This window comes from Manis pentadactyla, chromosome 3 (assembly GCF_030020395.1).
Source record: "Manis pentadactyla isolate mManPen7 chromosome 3, mManPen7.hap1, whole genome shotgun sequence".
In the NCBI taxonomy this organism is placed as follows: Eukaryota; Metazoa; Chordata; class Mammalia; order Pholidota; family Manidae; genus Manis; species Manis pentadactyla.
In genome coordinates, this window is record NC_080021.1 from 70,231,376 (window position 1) to 70,251,230 (window position 19,855).

General features: G+C 34.8%; 1 protein-coding gene across 2 annotated transcripts in view; it reads left to right on the forward strand.

The window, feature by feature from the left end:
• Positions 1-19,855, forward strand: part of MYBL1 (MYB proto-oncogene like 1) — a 40,398-nt gene that overhangs the window by 4,125 nt on the left and 16,418 nt on the right. For both annotated transcript variants that reach the window (XM_036886296.2, XM_036886297.2), the window contains exons 2-6: positions 4,490-4,595; positions 4,901-4,972; positions 15,031-15,123; positions 16,446-16,666; positions 18,074-18,248. In XM_036886296.2, coding sequence (XP_036742191.2) covers positions 4,490-4,595; positions 4,901-4,972; positions 15,031-15,123; positions 16,446-16,666; positions 18,074-18,248 — 667 coding nt within the window. The remainder of the gene's footprint in view (positions 1-4,489; positions 4,596-4,900; positions 4,973-15,030; positions 15,124-16,445; positions 16,667-18,073; positions 18,249-19,855) is intronic.

Genomic DNA, 19,855 nt, shown 5'->3' on the forward strand with positions numbered 1-19,855 from the left:
TGAGTCATAGTATTTGTTTGTGTGAATGTGCTTCGTTTTGCTGTTTCATAATCATCATCATCACTTTGTTCATTCATAATCTACCAAACCTTGTCGATTGGAATATAGTACTTAGGTTATATATTAGACAGTTATAGAATAAATATTTTCTTTGACTTAAAAAGTAAACTGTAAGAATGTTTCTGGAAACCAAGTTCTGGGTGGAGATTCAGAGACCAAATTCCTCTTCTATTTTTGCTTTGTGACTGGTGAAATAATTTCACCTATCTTTGCTCTCTTTTAGATTAGTCACCATAGGCTAGAAATACTTTATTTATACAGTAGGAGGTCTATTTTATTTAATTATTGTGTATTACCAGCTGATTGCTATAATACAGAAATGCTAAAAGATGATATTAAAAGCAGGAAAATTGAAAAGATTTGTTTTGATGGTGCCTAACCATTATTAAGTCAATGGGACTGTTAAAATGGTGAAAGTGAAGTATTAATTAGTGAAGTTACTTGTAGGGTTTTATGCAGGCATTCTTCTGTGGTAGCTAGTGATATTGATACATTCCTAGGATCTTTTTATGTCACATTTATTTAAAAGTTACATCATCCTTTCAACAATTATTTAAATAATATAAAAATACTTAAAGCTAAAATTAAGATGTACCTAGGTAGATCTACTCGAGGAAAGTCCCAGTGGTAGGGAGATGATTCTAAGAATTCTGCTTTAATTCTCTCTCACACTCACCCACTCAAAAAAACCCAGCTTCCTAAACATTGACTGGGCTATATAATTGTCTGCAAATGCTGACCGTGCTGATACAAAACAGAGAATGAAATCTCATGTAGAAATATAAATTTCTCACAAGTCAAGCACGTGGTTAAAAAAATAAGGCAGAATTTTAAAGTTAAAAGGAAATCGTTTTCAGGAAAATTACTCCTTAAAAACTAGTCTTTTGACCAAGTACCATTTTTGGATTCATATCCTTAAAATATTTTGATAAGAACATTAAGTTGAATTTTATACAGACTGATGTGATACAGTATTCTTTTGTGAATACTTAAGATTTATATAGGCAAGTCCCCAAATTAAAAATTATTTTGATCTAGAAATAACCTAATTTTTTGAGCAGTCTCAAATACGCTATTGTGAAAGCTGTTGGGATCTGAGGGGAGGAAATAAAAGAGGGGAACCTGTGAAAAGCATGGTAGAGGGCTAATTAGGATGGCAAAAAGTGGTAATGTTGCTGGGAATAGTTCTAGGAAAGATTAAGCAATATTTGTAGAATACTCCAAAGAACCCCTTCTGTATTTAAAAGTTTTTTCTTTCGGCAACTTATGCTTCTTAAAATTCAACACTTGGAGGTGTGTTTGCATTTAGATTTTTAAAGTCCTTTTTATTAAATGGTAATGCCTTTCACCTTCTCCTAGAGGTATTTTCATTTGTTAAAGTTTCCTTATATTCCCTTAAGATCAGCTGTATTGAGGGATGTGGAAGTTTTGATAGGGTTGGGAGGGAGTGAGGTAATTTTGGAAGACAGTGTACTTGAAGGAGGTGCAGGAGGAGGGAAGATCATTCATTAATTTAAAAAGTATATGAGTGACAGGTACTGTGATTGGTGCTGAGAGGTGAACATAGTAGACATGGTCTTTTTACCCTGAGCTTACTATTTGGTTGGGAGGACTGGCAGGTGTGGTAAGCATTAAGAAGGAAGAGTATATGTCATGAGTACATACACATTGGACAGAAAGCTTCAGTATGGTGTTTTAGCTGATTTAGTATCCTTCTTAGAAATTTTTGAAGTCACTGGATCTTGAACCATCTCCAGTTTAACAATTTAATGTTGGGTAAACAGGTGTTATTTCTGATAGCTGAAGATGACTGCAAATAACAGGTATTTCTTTAGTTAAACTGTGTTTTTATTTTCAGCATAGCTTTAACAAATAATATATAAGGATACATGGTAATAATAGGCATATATGGAAGCAGAACTGGAATATTATTGTTACAAATATACATTGGCTTTAGGGAGAAAGCACTGGAATAATCAAGTGCATTGAATTGAAAAAGCACTTAGGTATCAAAAGGAGGGGAGGGAGTAAGGGATCTTGGTCTTGCTTGGTCAGATATGAAGAATTTTGGTCCTATGGAACTGACAAATCAAGAGAAATAACACGTTCCTGCAAAGGATCTGTAGATAGTATATATTAAATCTAGGCCTTCGTTTTTCAGCTTTATAAGATTGAAACTGTATATAGATACTAGGAATTACCCACATGTTCTTAAATATAGTAGGTGAAACAAATCTTCAAACTTTTGCTCTTTGAGATCAAAATGAATTTTTGGAAGAGTAAATCTAGGAAAGCAAAAATAATCTTAAATATTGCTAGGCAATCAGCATATGCACATAAAACTAATATTGAGCCATCTTTCTCTGCCCATTAGAAGAGCCACTAACCACATGTGGCTATGAGCTCTTGAGTGTGGCTAGTCTGAATTGTGATGTACTCTACCTATAAAATATACACCAGATTTTGAAGACTTGCATAGGAAGTAAGGAATGTAAAATATTTCATTGTTATGTTGATTACATGTGAAATAATTTTTTGATATGCTAGGTTAAATAATATTATAATTTAATTTCACCTGTTTCTGTTTTTTAATGTGGTTACTAGGAAATTATGCAGCTTGCATTATATTTCTGTCGGACAGTGCTGTTCTAGAAATATTCACCTGTATATTTCTCATGTTCCTTGAATTCAGCTAGTCCCAAACTGCTTACTCTGGAACCTAGAGTGGGTTTCAGAAATCATGTTACCTATGTTCTTTCTATATTGTTATGATGCCTTTCAACATACCTGAAATTGAGACAGATGGAAGGAGCAGAAGTTTTGGAGTCAGTCTGGCTTGATTTCAGATGTCAGTTCTATTAGCTGTTTAGTCTTACCAAACATACTTAACTCCTTTGATCTTTAGCACCTTTATCCATTCTCTTTCTTCTTCTTCTATTCCTTACCACAGTGGGTAGGTCTGTTTATGCTCCCAAAACCAGAAATTTTGAAGTCATCCTTATTTCCTCCTCCCAGGTCTTTCATATCCATCAGCTACTATATCTGTTTGTTTCAACCTTTTTAATCTCTGTTTCATTGCCACTTCTTTCCATTGATAACTATCATTACCTTATTACCTTAGTTGATTTCTTTTTTTATCGTTTCTTGATTTTCGTTACATTTAGATCTCTACTCAAGGACATAAAAAATAGAATTCTACCCTATTATAGTATGACTATGGTTTTATTTTAAGAAGTGTAAAATATTTGCTTTATCTGAATTATTTAAAGTAGAACCCAAGCTTTATTTTTTAAAATAGCTACCCAATCTCTTACTATTTATTCCAAATATGGAAAAGTCCATTTTTGCCCCCACTGACTTGATATGTTACTATTATAATTTACCAAATTCCCTTATGGGTTTTTGATTTTTTTCTGAATGTTCTATCCTGTTGCATCGATCTGTGTATCTGTGTGCCAGTACCATTCTGTTTTATTTATTGTTTCTCTCCAGTATATTTTGATATTGGGTAGTAATAATTCTTTTATTTTTTAGAACTTTTCTATTACTACTTGTTTATTTTTCCACATGAAGTATAGACTTGCATTATATTTCTGTCAGACAATGCTGTTCTAGAAATACTCACCTGTATATTTCTCAAGCTCCTTGAACTCAGCTGGCCCCAAACTGCTTACTAAGTCCCTCTGAAAATCCATTGGTATTTTTATTCATTTAACTTAAATTCGTAAGTTAATCTAGAGAGAACAGACATCTTTAATATTGATTTCCTGTCCAGGAAGATGGTCTGAATGTTTTTCCATTTGTTCAAGTCTTCTGTGCCTCACAATAGTATTTTGTTGTGTACTATACCTTGACCTTGTATGTTCAAATTATTTCTACATATTTTAACTTTTCTTGTTGTTGGTTGTATTAATAGATCAGTTCTTCCACTGTATCTTTTAACTGGCTGTGTTTTGTATTTTACCATTACCTTTGTCAGGCCATAGTAACTTCTTACTTGGGTTATTGTGAAAGATCATGAATTGATCTTCCTTCCACCATATCTCCACACTTCTACCAATGATTTTTATGAAATACAGGATATTTCTCTTTCACTCCCTTACTTAAAGGGAGTGAAATGCCTTCCAACATACCTTTGACTGTTTAAGATAAAGGTCAGATAAAGAATAAAGGTCAGACTCCTTAGGAAAACATAAAGATTATCACTTGGACCTTGGTGGCATATCTAGGCTAGATAGAAACGCTAGACCAAAGCTCCTCTCCCTTGAATGACTCTTAATTTTTTTGTACTTTGAATAATCTCATCAGGTATCTGTCTGTTAGTCTGAATGGCTGCTTCTGTCATACTTGTATATACAGATTCAGTGATTGATTTCACAAATTTAAAAAAAGTTCTTGATTTCACAATTGTGGGTTTTTTTGCTTTTAGTGAGGATGAGGATGATGACCTTCAGTATGCTAGTCATGATTATGAAGTTCCACAACAAAAAGGACTGAAGAAATTCTGGAACAGAGTAAAATGGACAAGAGATGAGGTAATTATGTTATAGTTTATTAACTTCATACTTGTATTTATCAAAACTATTATAGATATTTAAAAACAAAACTTGAGCAAAGTGATCCATCAACTAACTTGCACATTATTTTTCTTCAGCCAAAGACATGAATAACAGGTTGATGTTGAGACTGATGGAAGCAGTATAGTAATGGGAGAACTTGTATTAATTAAAGTGGCTTCAGTCCTTCTAAAAGTGGTCATAAAATATGAGATGAAAGAATGGGAGAGTTAAATATATTCAGGCATAGAAAAGCTTTCTAATTTTCATACCTATTTTAACAGGATGATAAGTTAAAGAAGTTGGTTGAACAACATGGAACTGATGATTGGACTCTAATTGCTAGTCATCTTCAAGTAGGTGAAACATCTTGTATTTATAACATGGAGGGTTTATGCTATTGGATTAAATACGCTGATTTTCAAAAATGTGTCTACATTATTTTAGATTTAGGTTCCTTCTTAAAAACATCTCTGTTGTTCTTATCATCCTGTAGAGTCTGGTTTTCTAGTAATTAGCTTGTCCAGGAGCCTAAAAAGATTACTAATATAAAACAAAAATGATAATAAGTTTGGTCAAGGCTCTACAAAATATTTGCTCATGAATGTTAGAATATTTAAGAGATGTTAAATATATTGAAATATTTTGGTAGGAAATCAAGTCAGAAAAACTCTTGAAATGTTTGTCATCTAATGTTTACTTTTTAAAGTGTTATTGATTTTTAAAAACTTTATACTTACTGTTCACCGTACTAGTATTCACATGCTATTCATTATGCGTATATAATTTTATAATTTACAAAGTATTTTCACATATATTCCTGTTTGTTCCTTGTTTGTGGCTTCTGTATTGGCTGTTGTGGGTTTCAGAAACCATGTTACCTATGTTCTTTCTATATTATTATGATACCTTTCAACATACCTGAAATTGAGATAGATAGAGAACAGAAGTTTTGGAGTCAGTCTGAATGGTATTCAGATGTCAGTTCTACTAGCTGTTTGGTATTAGAAAAACTACTTAACTCCTTTGATCTTCAGCTCCTTTATCTATGATATGTAAATTTTTGTAGTATCGTTGTGGGAATTAGAAATAACATGTTTGGCACAGTTCCTGACATTTAGCAGGTGTTCAATACATGGAAGCTAAATTAGAAGTTATTTATATTAGCTTTATCAGTTTAACTTCAATGGTATAACAGCAAATGAACAGAGAAATGCTACAAGGACAAAGAGGAACAACCTGATTATTTTGAAGACAATGACAGCTTTAAAATTGATCAGCATTGATGTACAGAAGCCATAAATGAAGAAGCTCAGTTTAAATAAAAATAATTTGATGTTCACTAGGCACAAAAGTAGAGTTATTGGTAAATGAAGTATTTGTATCTACCCGTTTATAAACTTAGAAATTATCTGTAACCCTGTGTATAAACTAACATCTCTTTTTATTGAAGTATAGTTGATAGACAATCTTATATTGTTTTCAAGTATACAACACAGTGGTTCAACAGTTACCCATATTATTAAATCCTCACCCCAACTAGTGCAGTTACTATCTGTTGACATAGGGTGTTACAGAATCATTGACTATATTCTTCATGCTGTACTACCATCTTCATGACCAACTTATATTATGATTGAGAATCTTTATGCCCTTTTTTTTTTTTTTTTTAGATAATTGTTTTTTATTGAAGGGTAGTTGATGCACAGTATTACATTAGTTTCAGGTGTACAACACAGTGATTCAACATTTATATACATGATAATTCTAGGTACCAGCTATCACCATACCAAGTTGTTACAATATTTTGACTATATTCCTTATGCTATATATTACATCCCGGTTACTTATTTATTTTACAATTGCAAGTGTGTACTTTTTTTTTTTTTTTTTTTGTGAGGGCATCTCTCATATTTATTGATCAAATGGTTGTTAACAATAAAATTCTGTCTAGGGGGGTCAATGCTCAATGCACAATCATTAATCCACCCCAAGCCTAATTTTCGTCAGTCTCCAATCTTCTGAAGCATAATGACAAGTTCTTACATGGAGAACAAATTCTTACATAGTGAATAAGTTACATGGTGAACAGTACAAGGGCAGTCATCACAGAAACTTTCGGTTTTGCTCATGCATTATGAACTATAAACAGTTCAAATATGAATACTCATTTGATTTTTATACTTGATTTATATGTGGATACCACATTTCTCTCTTTATTATTATTTTTAATAAAATGCTGAAGTGGTAGGTAGATACAAGATAAAGGTAGAAAACATAGTTTAGTGTTGTAAGAGAGCAAATGTAGATGATCAGGTGTGTGCCTGTAGACTATGTGTTAATCCAAGCTTGACAAGGGCAATAAAACATCCACGGATGCAGATTTCTCTCAGAACAGGGGGGGTGAGGTTCTAAGCCTCACCTCTGTTGATCCCCAATTTCTCACCTGATGGGCCCCCTGCGACTGTGCCTGTCTTAGGTTGTTCCTCCCTTGAGGAATCTTACCCGTCTCTGGCTAACCAGTCATCTTCCGGGGCCATACAGGGGAATTTAAAGTTGGTAAGTGAGAGAGAAGCCTTATTGTTTGAAAAGGTTAGCTTTTTACTTCTTAGCATATTTATGCCCTGTGGCTTCTATGCCCAGCATTTGTCTTGAGGTATCTTTACCACTTGGAAGAATTATGATACTCGGTAAATTCGATATGAGGCACGAATTCTATTTAAGGGTTGTAATTAGGAAGGAAGAAGAAAAGCTCTAGAAGTAGCAAGTGGAAGAAAACATGGGAAGATTGATTATTTCTTGACATATCTTCTTGTAGAGTCACTTCAGCATGTATAGGTTTTAAGCTACTAATTAAATTGCGCACACACATTAACATAATAGGAGTACAGTTACGTAACCAAAGCATACCTGTAATTACCAGCCATCTCCAGTGAAACCAAGAAAACCAGTTAGGCACCTTAGGCATTTGTGAAAACTTATCTATGATATGGTGGATATTGTCCAACTGAACTTGAACAGTCTGAGAGAAATCAGACAAATTAAAACAACCCATTCCTGGGGACTGTTCACATCCCATATGTTCTTTTAACAGTAAATAGTCTGTAGTTGTAAGATTTTGGAGCGCTACAATTTGCACTTCTCCTAATTCTTGGTTGAGTTCCAACAGTATAGATCCAGTCAAATTTGTTGTTTTACTGTATGCAAGGCCAGCTTAGATATCTCCTTCTTCATTCCCATGGCAAGTGCAGGAACTGGTGGGATGAGTGCATCTACACCTGTAGCAGTGCGTGGATCTTTGTTGGGGTTTTTTGATGATCATCTTCTGGCATGAGTCTTCCAGAGAGTGCTGATATTGGAAGTTCTTTATCATATCGTATCTTAGTTCATTTTTGGGGTAGCCCAATTAGGCTTTGATCCTCTGTATAAACACAAACAGACCCTTTGCCTACACTTTTATATGCCCTTTATATCATTGTGTAGAACTCATTGGTGGTCACCACACAGGAACTGCTTTTTTATTTTATTTTATTTTATTTTATTTTATTTTATTTTATCATTAATCTACACTTACATGACGAATACTTTGTTTACGAGGCTCTCCCCTATACCAGGTCCCCCCTATATACCCCTTTACAGTCACTGTCCATCAGCGTAGCAAAATGTTGTAGAATCACTACTTGTCTTCTCTGTGTTGTACAGCCCTCCCCTTTCTCCCACCCCCCCCATGCATGTTAATCTTAATACCCCCTTTTTTCTTCCTCCCCCCTTATCCCTCCCTACCCACCCATCCTCCCCAGTCCCTTTCCCTTTGGTACCTGTTAGTCCATTCTTGAGTTCTGTGATTCTGGTGCTGTTTTGTTCCTTCAGTTTTTCCTTTGTTCTTATACTCCACAGATGAGTGAAATCATTTGGTATTTCTCTTTCTCCGCTTGGCTTGTTTCACTGAGCATAATACCCTCCAGCTCCATCCATGTTGCTGCAAATGGTAGGATTTGCCCTTTTCTTATGGCTGAGTAGTATTCCATTGTGTATATGTACCACATCTTCTTTATCCATTCATCTATCGATGGACATTTAGGTTGCTTCCAATTCTTGGCTATTGTAAATAGTGCTGCAGTAAACATAGGGGTGCATTGGTCTTTCTCATACTTGATTGCTGCATTCTTAGGGTAAATTCCTAGGAGTGCAATTCCTGGGTCAAATGGTAAGTCTGTTTTGAGCATTTTGATGTACCTCCATACTGCTTTCCACAATGGTTGAACTAATTTACATTCCCACCAGCAGTGTAGGAGGGTTCCCCTTTCTCCACAGCCTCGCCAACATTTGTTGTTCTCTGTCTTTTGGATGGCAGCCATCCTTACTGGTGTGAGGTGATACCTCATTGTAGTTTTAATTTGCGTTTCTCTGATAATTAGTGATGTGGAGTATCTTTTCATGTGTCTGTTGGCCATCTGTATTTCTTTTTTGGAGAACCGTCTGTTCAGTTCCTCTGCCCATTTTTTAATTGAGTTATTTGTTTTTTGTTTGTTGAGGCGTGTGAGCTCTTTATATATTCTGGATGTCAAACCTTTATCGGATCTGTCATTTTCAAATATATTCTCCCATACTGTAGGGTTCCTTTTTGTTCTTTTGATGGTGTCTTTTGCTGTACAGAAGCTTTTCAGCTTAATATAGTCCCACTTGTTCATTTTTGCTGTTGTTTTCCTTGCCCGGGGAGATATGTTCAAGAAGAGGTCACTCATGTTTATGTCTAAGAGGTTTTTGCCTATGTTTTTTTCCAGGAGTTTAATGGTTTCATTACTTACATTCAGGTCTTTGATCCATTTTGAGTTTACTTTTGTATATGGGGTTAGACAATGGTCCAGTTTCATTCTCCTACATGTAGCTGTCCAGTTTTGCCAGCACCATCTGTTGAAGAGACTGTCATTTTGCCATTGTATGTCCATGGCTCCTTTATCAAATATTAATTGACCATATATGTCTGGGTTAATGTCTGGATTCTCTAGTCTGTTCCATTGGTCTGTGGCTCTGTTCTTGTCCCAGTACCAAATTGTCTTGATTACTATGGCTTTATAGTAGAGCTTGAAGTTGGGGAGTGAGATCCCCCCTACTTTATTCTTCTTTCTCAGGATTGCTTTGGCTATTCGGGGTCTTTGGTGTTTCCATTTGAATTTTTGAATTATTTGTTCCAGTTCATTGAAGAATGTTGCTGGTAGTTTCATAGGGAGTGCATCAAATCTGTATATTGCTTTGGGCAGGATGGCCATTTTGACGATATTAATTCTTCCTAGCCATGAGCATGGGATGAGTTTCCATCTGTTAGTGTCCCCTTTAATTTCTCTTAAGAGTGACTTGTAGTTTTCAGAGTATAAGTCTTTCACTTCTTTGGCTAGGTTTATTCCTAGGTATTTTATTTTTTTTTGATGCAATTGTGAATGGAGTTGTTTTCCTGATTTCTCTTTCTGTTGGTTCATTGTTAGTGTATAGGAAAGCCACAGATTTCTGTGTGTTGATTTTGTATCCTGCAACTTTGCTGTATTCCGATATCAGTTCTGGTAGTTTTGGGGTAGTCTTTAGGGTTTTTTATGTACAGTATCATGTCATCTGCAAATAGTGACAGTTTAACTTCTTCTTTACCAATCTGGATTCCTTGTATTTTTTTGTTTTGTCTGATTGCCGTGGCTAGGACCTCCAGTACTATGTTAAATAATAGTGGGGAGAGTGGGCATTCCTGTATAGTTCCCGATCTCAGAGGAAAAGCTTTCAGCTTCTCGCTGTTCAATATAATGTTGGCTGTGGGTTTATCATAGATGGCCTTTATTATGTTGAAGTACTTGCCCTCTATTCCCATTTTGCTGAGAGTTTTTATCATGAATGGATGTTGAACTTTGTCAAATACTTTTTCAGCATCTATGGAGATGATCATGTGGTTTTTGTCTTTCTTTTTGTGGATGTGGTGGATGATGTTGATGGACTTTCGAATGTTGTACCATCCTTGCATCCCTTGGATGAATCCCACTTGGTTATGGTGTACGATCCTTTTGATGTATTTTGGAATTCAGTTTACTAATGTTTTGTTGAGTATTTTTGCATCTACGTTCATCAGGGATATTGGTCTGTAGTTTTCTTTTTTGGTGGGGTCTTTGCCTGGTTTTGGTATTAGGGTGATGTTAGCTTCATAGAATGAGTTTGGGAGTATCCCCTCCTCCTCTATTTTTTGGAAAACTCTAAGGAGAATGGGTATTATGTCTTCCCTGTATGTCTGATAAAATTCCGAGGTCAATCCATCTGGCCCAGGGGTTTTGTTCTCTGGTAGTTTTTTTATTACCGCTTCAATTTCGTTGCTGGTTATTGGTCTGGTTAGATTTTCTATTTCTTTCTGGGTCAATCTTGGACGGTTGTATTTTTCTAGGAAGTTGTCCATTTCTCCTAGGTTTCCCAGCTTGTTAGCATATAGGTTTTCATAGTATTCTCTAATAATTCTTTGTTTTTCTGTGGGGTCCGTCGTGATTTTTCCTTTCTCGTTTCTGATACTGTTGATTTGTGTTGACCCTCTTTTCCTCTTAATAAGTCTGGCTAGAGGCTTATCTATTTTGTTTATTTTTTCGAAGAACCAGCTCTTGGTTTCATTGATTTTTGCTATTGTTTTATTGTTCTCAATTTTATTTATTTCTTCTCTGATCTTTATTATGTCCCTCCTTCTGCTGACCTTAGGCCTCGTTTGTTCTTCTTTTTCCAATTTCGGTAATTGTGACATTAGACTATTCATTTGGGATTGTTCTTCCTTTTCTAAATATGCTTGGATTGCTATATACTTTCCCCTTAAGACTGCTTTTTGCTGTGTCCCACAGAAGTTGGGGCTTAGTGTTGTTGTTGTCGTTTGTTTCCATATATTGCTGGATCTCCATTTTGTTTTGGTCATTGATCCATTGATTATTTAGGAGCGTGTTTTTAAGCCTCCATGTGTTTGTGAGCCTTTTTGCTTTCTTTGTACAGTTTATTTCTAGTTTTATGCCTTTGTGGTCTGAAAAGTTGGTTGGTAGGATTTCAATCTTTTGGAATTTACTGAGGCTCTTTTTGTGGCCTAATGTGTGGTCTATTCTGGAGAATGTTCCAGGTACACTTGAGAAGAATGTGTATCCTGTTGCTTTTGGATGTAGAGTTCTGTAGATGTCTATTAGGTCCATCTGTTCTAGTGTGTTGTTCAGTGCCTCTGTGTCCTTACTTATTTTCTGTCTGGTGGATCTGTCCTTTGGAGTGAGTGGTGTGTTGAAGTCTCCTAGAATGAATGCATTGCATTCTATTTCCTCCTTTAGTTCTGTTAGTATTTGTTTCAGGTATGTTGGTGCTCCTGTATTGGGTGTATATATATTTATAATGGTTATATCCTCTTGTTTGACTGAGCCCTTTATCATTATGTAATGTTCTCCTTTGTCTTTTGTTACTTTCTTTATTTTGAAGTCTGTTTTGTCTGATACCAGAATTGCAACGCCTGCTTTCTTCTCTCTGTTGTTTGCATGAAATATCTTTTTCCATCCCTTGACTTTAAGTGTGTGCATGTCTTTGGGTTTGAGGTGAGTCTCTTGTAAGCAGCATATGGATGGATCTTGCTTTTTTATCCATTCTATTACTCTGTGTCTTTTGATTGGTGCATTCAGACCATTTACATTTAGGGTGATTATTGAAAGGTATGAACTTATTGCCATTGCAGGCTTTAAGTTTTCTGGTTACCAAAGGTTCAGGGTTAGCTTCTTTACTATCTTACTGTCTAACTTAACTCGCTTGTTGAGCTATTATAAACACAATCTGATGATTCTTTATTTCTCTCCCTTCTTATTCCTCCTCCTCCCTTCTTCATATGTTGGGTGTTTTGTTCTGTACTCTTTTTAGTAGTGCTCCCATCTAGAGCAGTCCCTGTAGGACGCCCTGAAGAGGTGGTTTGTGGGAGGCAAATTCCCTCAACTTTTGCTTGTCTGGGAATTGTTTAATCCCTCCTTCATATTTAAATGATATTCGTGCTGGATACAGTAGTCTTGGTTCGAGGCCCTTCTGTTTCATTGCATTAAGTATATCATGCCATTCTCTTCTGGCCTGTAGGGTTTCTGTTGAGAAGTCTGATGATAGCCTGATGGGTTTTCCTTTGTAGGTAACCTTTTTTTTCTCTCTGGCTGCCTTTAATACTTTGTCCTTGTCTTTGATCTTTGCCATTTTAATTATTTGTCTTGGTGTTGCCCTCCTTGGATCCCTTGTCATGGGAGTTCTGTGTACCTCTGTGGTCTGAGAGGCCATTTCTTCCCCTAGTTTGGGGAAGTTTTCGGCAATTATTTCTTCAAAGACATTTTCTATCCCTTTTTCTCTCTTTTCTTCTTCTGGTACCCCTATAATGCGGATATTGTTCCTTTTCAATTGGTCACTCAGCTCTCTTAAAATTCTTTCATTCCTGGAGATCCTTTTATCTCTCTCTGCATCAGCTTCTCTGCATTCGTGTTCTCTGTTTTCTAGTCCATTAATGGTCTCTTGCATCTCCTCCATTCTGTTTTGAAGTCCTTCCAGAGCTTGTTTTATTTTTGTATTCTCCTTCCTTAGTCTTGCATATTTCTCTGCAAGTCCATCAGCATGGTTATGACTTTTGTTTTGAATTCTTTTTCAGGAAGACTGGTTAAATCTATCTCCCCAGGTTCCTTCTCAGGGGAAGATGTAGCAGATGCCGAGGCTGTCTGGGTTAGTCTTGTCTGGGTCATATTTTTTTGCCTTTTCATGTTGACAGGTGCTATTGACTGTCAACTGGGAGGGCCAAACTTTTCACTTGCTACTGGCCTTTCTTTACTGGGACAACTGCGACCCCTAGTGGCTTGTGTTGGGCAATTGCGTGTAGGCTGGCTCTTCGTGTCTTGCCTGGCTGAAGTGTAGGAATTTTCCTTTCTGTGGGCGTGGTTTGCCTTAGGCTGTTTCTCTGCTTTCCCAGTGCCCATTGGGGTAATGGACGGGGTGCTGTTTGGCTGTTTACCTCCGTGAGGGGTCTCAGAGCTGTTGCCCAGGTGGTTAGTGCGCCCGGTTTTCCCTGTAATTTCCAGCCACTGGGCTGTGACCTGTGATGTTTCCATCTAGCTGTTATGTCCCTGTCCCTTTAAGACTTTCAAAAAGCACTTGCTTTTCTTTGTCACAGGGGCATCAGCTTCAGCACCCGCTCAGAGGTCTTGCTGCCCTATTTCCCTAGTTTCCAGCCCTCCACGCATGCACTGTGTCTGCACTCTGGTGCGGGTGGCTGGGGCTGGGTGTTTAGCAGTCCTGGGCTCCCTCTCCCTCCTGCCAGGAGCTGGTGGGAGGTGTGCTCGGGTCCCGCCGGGCCAGGGGTTGTATCTTACCCCTTTCACCAGGCGCTGGGCTCTCGCACGTGTGCATTTAGTCAGGCTGTTGTCCTGTGTCTTCTGGTCTCTCTTTTAGGATTTGTTGTATTTGTTGTATTTTCAAAAATATGTATGTTTTTGGGAGGAGATTCCCACTGTCCTACTCAAGCCGCCATGTTGGCTCCGCCTCCTAGCTCTTTATGCCCTTTTATCCCCTTCTCACCCTCCCCATGGTAACCACCAGTCACTTCCCAGTGTGTCTTGAGTCTATTGCTCTTTTTGAACGAACATCTTTGTAAAATGTGAATCACTAATGAAAAGTTGTGTTGTTGTTATTATTTTTATTACTATTATTATTATCCTTGTAATACATAGGAGCTACTAGGTCATGAACTGACTAAAATAAGGCTTTATTTAATTATCATTTTGAAGTTTGAGATGTTTCCACATAAGGTTTTCTTACCCTGGTAAATTCATTTTCCTTTTAAGCTTTAACAGTTAAGTAATTTAACTTATATGTAATGTACCGCTTCTATATAGATTTAGTTTTTCTTGATAACTTGGGGATCATCAGATCATCATTTATAAATATCCTTTAAATACTATGCAGTGGGCTAGTAATGCCGTTTGAAGGTTTTAATTGTGTAGTTATGTACTGCTATACTGTATGAATCCAGACTGCTGTGCTGTTTTGAGTTCATATGACTGCTGTGCATAGTTTTCTGTTTACTCCCTTTTATTCCTTTATCTTAGATATATATTTCTTTATGGCAGTATCTGTGTTATAGTTTTGCTTTTTGCTTTGTTGTAAGGCATAGTGTAGAGATACATACTTAAATTTAAAATATGTGTTGTTCTTATTTGTAGTCTACGCCCCACCAACAGCTTTAATTAAAAAATGAATTGGGACACAGGCATGTAAAATGAATATTATGCATTTAAAGAATGCTATCAAATGCATTTTTCTTGAATATTTTCTCCTTGATGTTTTGAGACATAAGATCAGGCTGACTTTCTTTCTGGAAGACAGTTGTTCAATAACAAAATCATCAAAATTCTTTCAGAATCGTTCTGGTTTTCAGTGCCAGCATCGATGGCAGAAAGTGTTAAGTCCAGAATTGATCAAGGGTCCCTGGACTAAAGAAGAAGATCAGAGGGTAACATGTTCATATTATTTAATTTCATTATGTAGGTGGACTAGCTTTTTTCTTCCTAATACATTGTTTTGTCACATTAAGTATATACTTAAATAACTTTGAAATGTAGTTTTTTTTCTTAATTGAGTCAAATCAAGTGCTATATATATAGCCTTCTCTTTCTGAGAGTTTGGTTTGTAGAAGGAAAAATATCAGCTTAGTCACCTTGTTTAGAAATTAGGTTAGAAACATTTGGGAGATAGTGTCTTTTTGAAAATTGAGTTAACATTTTAAAAACAATTTAATATTTATTTTATATGATAACATGATATGTAAGGAAGGAAGTCCTTCTTAACTCTTTCTCTTGACCTATAATGAGCCCCAAAGTAGGACAGATATCAGATCATCATGTTTCCAAAGGTTCGGATGATTTAAAAGCCAAGGTAATTCTGTGTTATAAAAGTCTGAGAAAATGGGAGAGTTCCTGCCCTTCACTAGGAATTGCCCTTTAGTTCACACTCTTTATGGCATAAACATTGTCAATATAGTTGGGGTATTAGAGTATTCTTACTGCCACTCAAAACACAACAAAGTTACTGTCTAAGTTCAAAATTAATCTGATTTACTTAATGGACAATGATAAGTTTTAAAGTATGTGACCTGTGTGTCTTTTCAGTTTGAGAAAAGAAGAAGGAAAAGCCAGTAACTGTATCTTTCCTGTTTCCATACTGATTTATTTGGTTTTCAGCTAAAGGTTTTTTTTTTAAAGAAATCAGTAGAAAATGCATAAGTCTCAACATGTTTACTGTTATTTTAAATTAATTTTATATGAAAACAATTTAACTTACAAATCACTTTACCACCTGGTATTTTAGATAAGTTTGTGATTAATTTTTGAACTTGGCAAATGCTAAAGGAATATTTATTAGTAAAGTTTTCTAAGTTGTAATTGTGGTTTGATTTAATGCATTTTTAAAAAATAGTATTCTTGAGTTATATTTTGAAATTCTGTCAAGGTAATTCTTTTCTTAAATTGCACTATAATTGACATATCTTAGTTTCAGGTGTATAACATTATATTAATTTCAGGTGTATAGTATCATGATTCAATATTTGTATATATTACACAGTGATTATCACAGTAAGTCTAGTTAGTATCCATCACCACACAGTTAAAAATTTTTCATTTCTTGTGATGAGAACTTTTAAGGTCTACTATCTAGCAACTTCCAAGTATGCAGTACCATATTACTAACTGTAGTCATCATGTTGTACATTACATCCCCATGACTTATTTTTAAAAAGGAAATGCTTTTTCAAACTTTGTTTTTCCTGTCTCTTAGGTTATTGAATTAGTTCAGAAATACGGGCCAAAAAGATGGTCTTTAATTGCAAAACATTTAAAAGGAAGAATAGGCAAGCAGTGTAGAGAAAGATGGCATAATCATCTAAATCCTGAGGTAAAGAAATCTTCCTGGACGGAAGAGGAGGACAGAATCATCTATAAAGCACATAAACAGTTGGGAAATCGTTGGGCAGAAATTGCCAAACTACTTCCTGGAAGGTGCTTATATAAATGTATATACATTTTTCTGTATTTAAACTTGATATTTCCTTTTTTAAAAAATCTTTTTATCTTTTATCTTTCTTATGTTACTATTAAGTATATTTGCAAGTGCTCCATTATTTGTATTTATAATTAAAATTTAGAGTGCATTATTGAAGCAACCCTTTGAGACTATTTTTAATAAATTCTGTGATAAGGGATATAATTACTTTTTCAATGAAATATTTTATAGCAGTAATTTGTGCAATAAAATGATAAAACTTTAGATTATGTGAACATTTACTATACTCAAATCATGTTTACATATTAATGCCAACCAGGCAGACTTTCTTTGTTCAAACTCGATTGGAATAGAATCTATGTCAAAGAAGTTTTATTTGTACTGGATTCTGTGCATAAGATCAGGGAATAACAAATACAATGGCTGAAATAAACTGCTGTGAAATTGCATTAGAGATAATTCAGTTCTCAATTAATTATGTTATGATTCAAATTATGGGAGTAGTGTATATGGGAGTAGTGTATATGTCCACGTGGCTAAAAATACAGAATTTCCTTCAGGGGAATACACTGTACTGGTTCAAATGTGTCCTAATGGTCTGTGGTACTGTAAGCTAACAACCTTGGGAGAATTCCTTGCTCACTCAAAAGATACGCTTTTGTATTTTTATTGCTGTGAGCACTTCATAGTTTGTAAAACACTTTAACATAAGGATCCTTCATATACTTGTAAAATATGTAGAACAAACGTTGCTGTCTTTGTTTTATAGATAGGAAATTAAAGCATAGGTTCAATTTTTTATCCAAGTTACTGAACCTGGTCTAGGAACTTTTGATGTTTTCAATCTTTTATACATCTTCTTAGTATCCATTGAATCTAGGTCTATGCCTTAATATGAAGTAGATTCTCAGTGAATGTGTATATTTTGTGGATGGAATTTATGCTACAAGTACCTGTAGGTTGATGATTTATATTTTTATAAAGAAAACCATAGGTATAAAGGGAGCCAATGAACTCTTCCTTAGGTATTTTGTTCTAAGATGTGAAAAAAAATACTGGAATTCAGTAATTTGTGGTTTGTTTTTCATGACTGTGTTTGTTCCTGGCTTTAAGGCCCTTGCCATCATTATGCCCTTTATCTGGAATGCTTTTATTTATTTATTTTTCTTGCATGGCTGGTTCTAAGTCTTATAAAAGCAGGGACTTTCTTTGTCTTATTCACTGCTGTATCTCCAGTGCTTAGAACTGTGCCTTACATATAGACAAAAGTTTATCTTTTGAATTTTAAAAAACGTATCTAATTTCATGAGTTATAAAAATTTGTTTTAAGCCTTTGGTACACTTCATATAATGTGATAAATGTATGGAATCTTTTTTTTTAATTATTCACTTTCATTTCTTAGGACTGATAATTCTATAAAAAATCATTGGAATTCTACTATGCGAAGAAAAGTGGAACAGGAGGGCTACTTACAAGATGGAATAAAACCAGAACGATCTTCATCTAAACTTCAACACAAACCTTGTGCAACTATGGACCATTTGCAAACCCAGAATCAGTTTTATATACCTGTTCAGGCACATACCTTTATTTTAATACTTTATTATTTAAAATTTTCTTTAGTTGCTATATGGGAAAGTGTTTGGTTTCTTAATAGGACAAATACAACATATTTTAAGGGGAATAGACATTTAAATTTCCAAACTGAAAAAAACATGCCACAATTATAGCTGTTAAACCACTAGTGGAGATTTACCTGTACCTGTTTTGATTGAACAAACTCATTTTGGGGAAAAAAGACTCACTAAAATGTTTCCTTTTATATGTGATTTTTACATGATCTAGTTAAGAAACTAGTATGTACATTTCCTAATACCATTTGAATCTTCATTTATGATTCAAAGCTAATGGTCAGCTGTGCTTTACTACTGTAGTTTCCATTTTAAAAAATTGTGCAAATGTAGCATTGCTTATCTCTAAGAGGTAAGTAAGTATATAGGAAATGGTTTAAAGGAGAAAATAGTCAAAAATCATTCAAGCCATCATTTTGGTGGAGGGGAGGCGGCAAATGATTGGTTCTTTGATAGTGTTCAACTTTCCTTTTCTACCTAAAAACTAATCAGTTGAGTGACTTCAGTCTGTATTTAAACAGGTTCATTTAGAGTAGAGATTAACCAAGCTCATAATAGGTCAAGCTCTATTTTCCTGATAGAGCATTTTCCTGCCTATAAGAAATTAGTATAGGAGTTTTCATAAGGTTTGTTTTACATTTCCCTGTTTACCTGTCTGTCATGCCATTTTTCTTGGATCTTGTCACATAAAGTGTAAGATTAAATCAAAACTTAACTAGTATCTACCAAAAGATAAAATTTAGCTAGGTGTCAAAAACCTGTGCTTAGTATGTCTCCAATTTGATTTTATTCCATTAAATGGACATTATTTTTAGACATATTTTTAAAAGAACCGTTTAAAAAATGTAATGACATCTTAATTTACAAATAGGAAAACATGTGAAGACAGTTTAGTTATCAGTGTACTTATCAATATCTTAAGGTCTTTATGGTCCATTTCTTTACATTTTTCTTTAGAGTCCTAGATTTCAGCATCATAAACTGAAACATTTCTGCTTCTGTCTTAGAAAGATTATCATTTACATTTTTTTTTTTTAACTCATAGATACTTTTAAAAATTATTTGGGGCTAAGGGAGTGTTAAATAGTCTCAATCAAAATATGTTGGAAAGTTAAGGATACTTCTTGTACTTTAAGAATTATATCTCTTTTAATAATTCTTGAAAGATTTATTCATAGTTCAACTCATTTAAACTTCTAAGATAATTCTTATTTGACTTTGAAGAAAAAAATGGATTGGTTTGAAATACTGTCACAGATTTAAATGTAAAATTGAGGAAGATAAGTTTCTAATTCACTTGAAGTTGAGTGATAATTGATACCAATCAAGTATTGTGAATATTAAATTCTGTTAGAAGTTATGTATAATAAGTCTGCATTAGATAATGATTTAGATAGGTCATTATGGAAAATGGACAATTTCATATTTGTATTTATATTCTAAGGTTTTTTCAAAATGAATAATCTTTCTACTGCATGCTAAATTTGCATGCAACTTCAAAATTCTTACTATAAATGCTTTAGAAAAGAAGCAGAATAACTCTTAATCTGTTG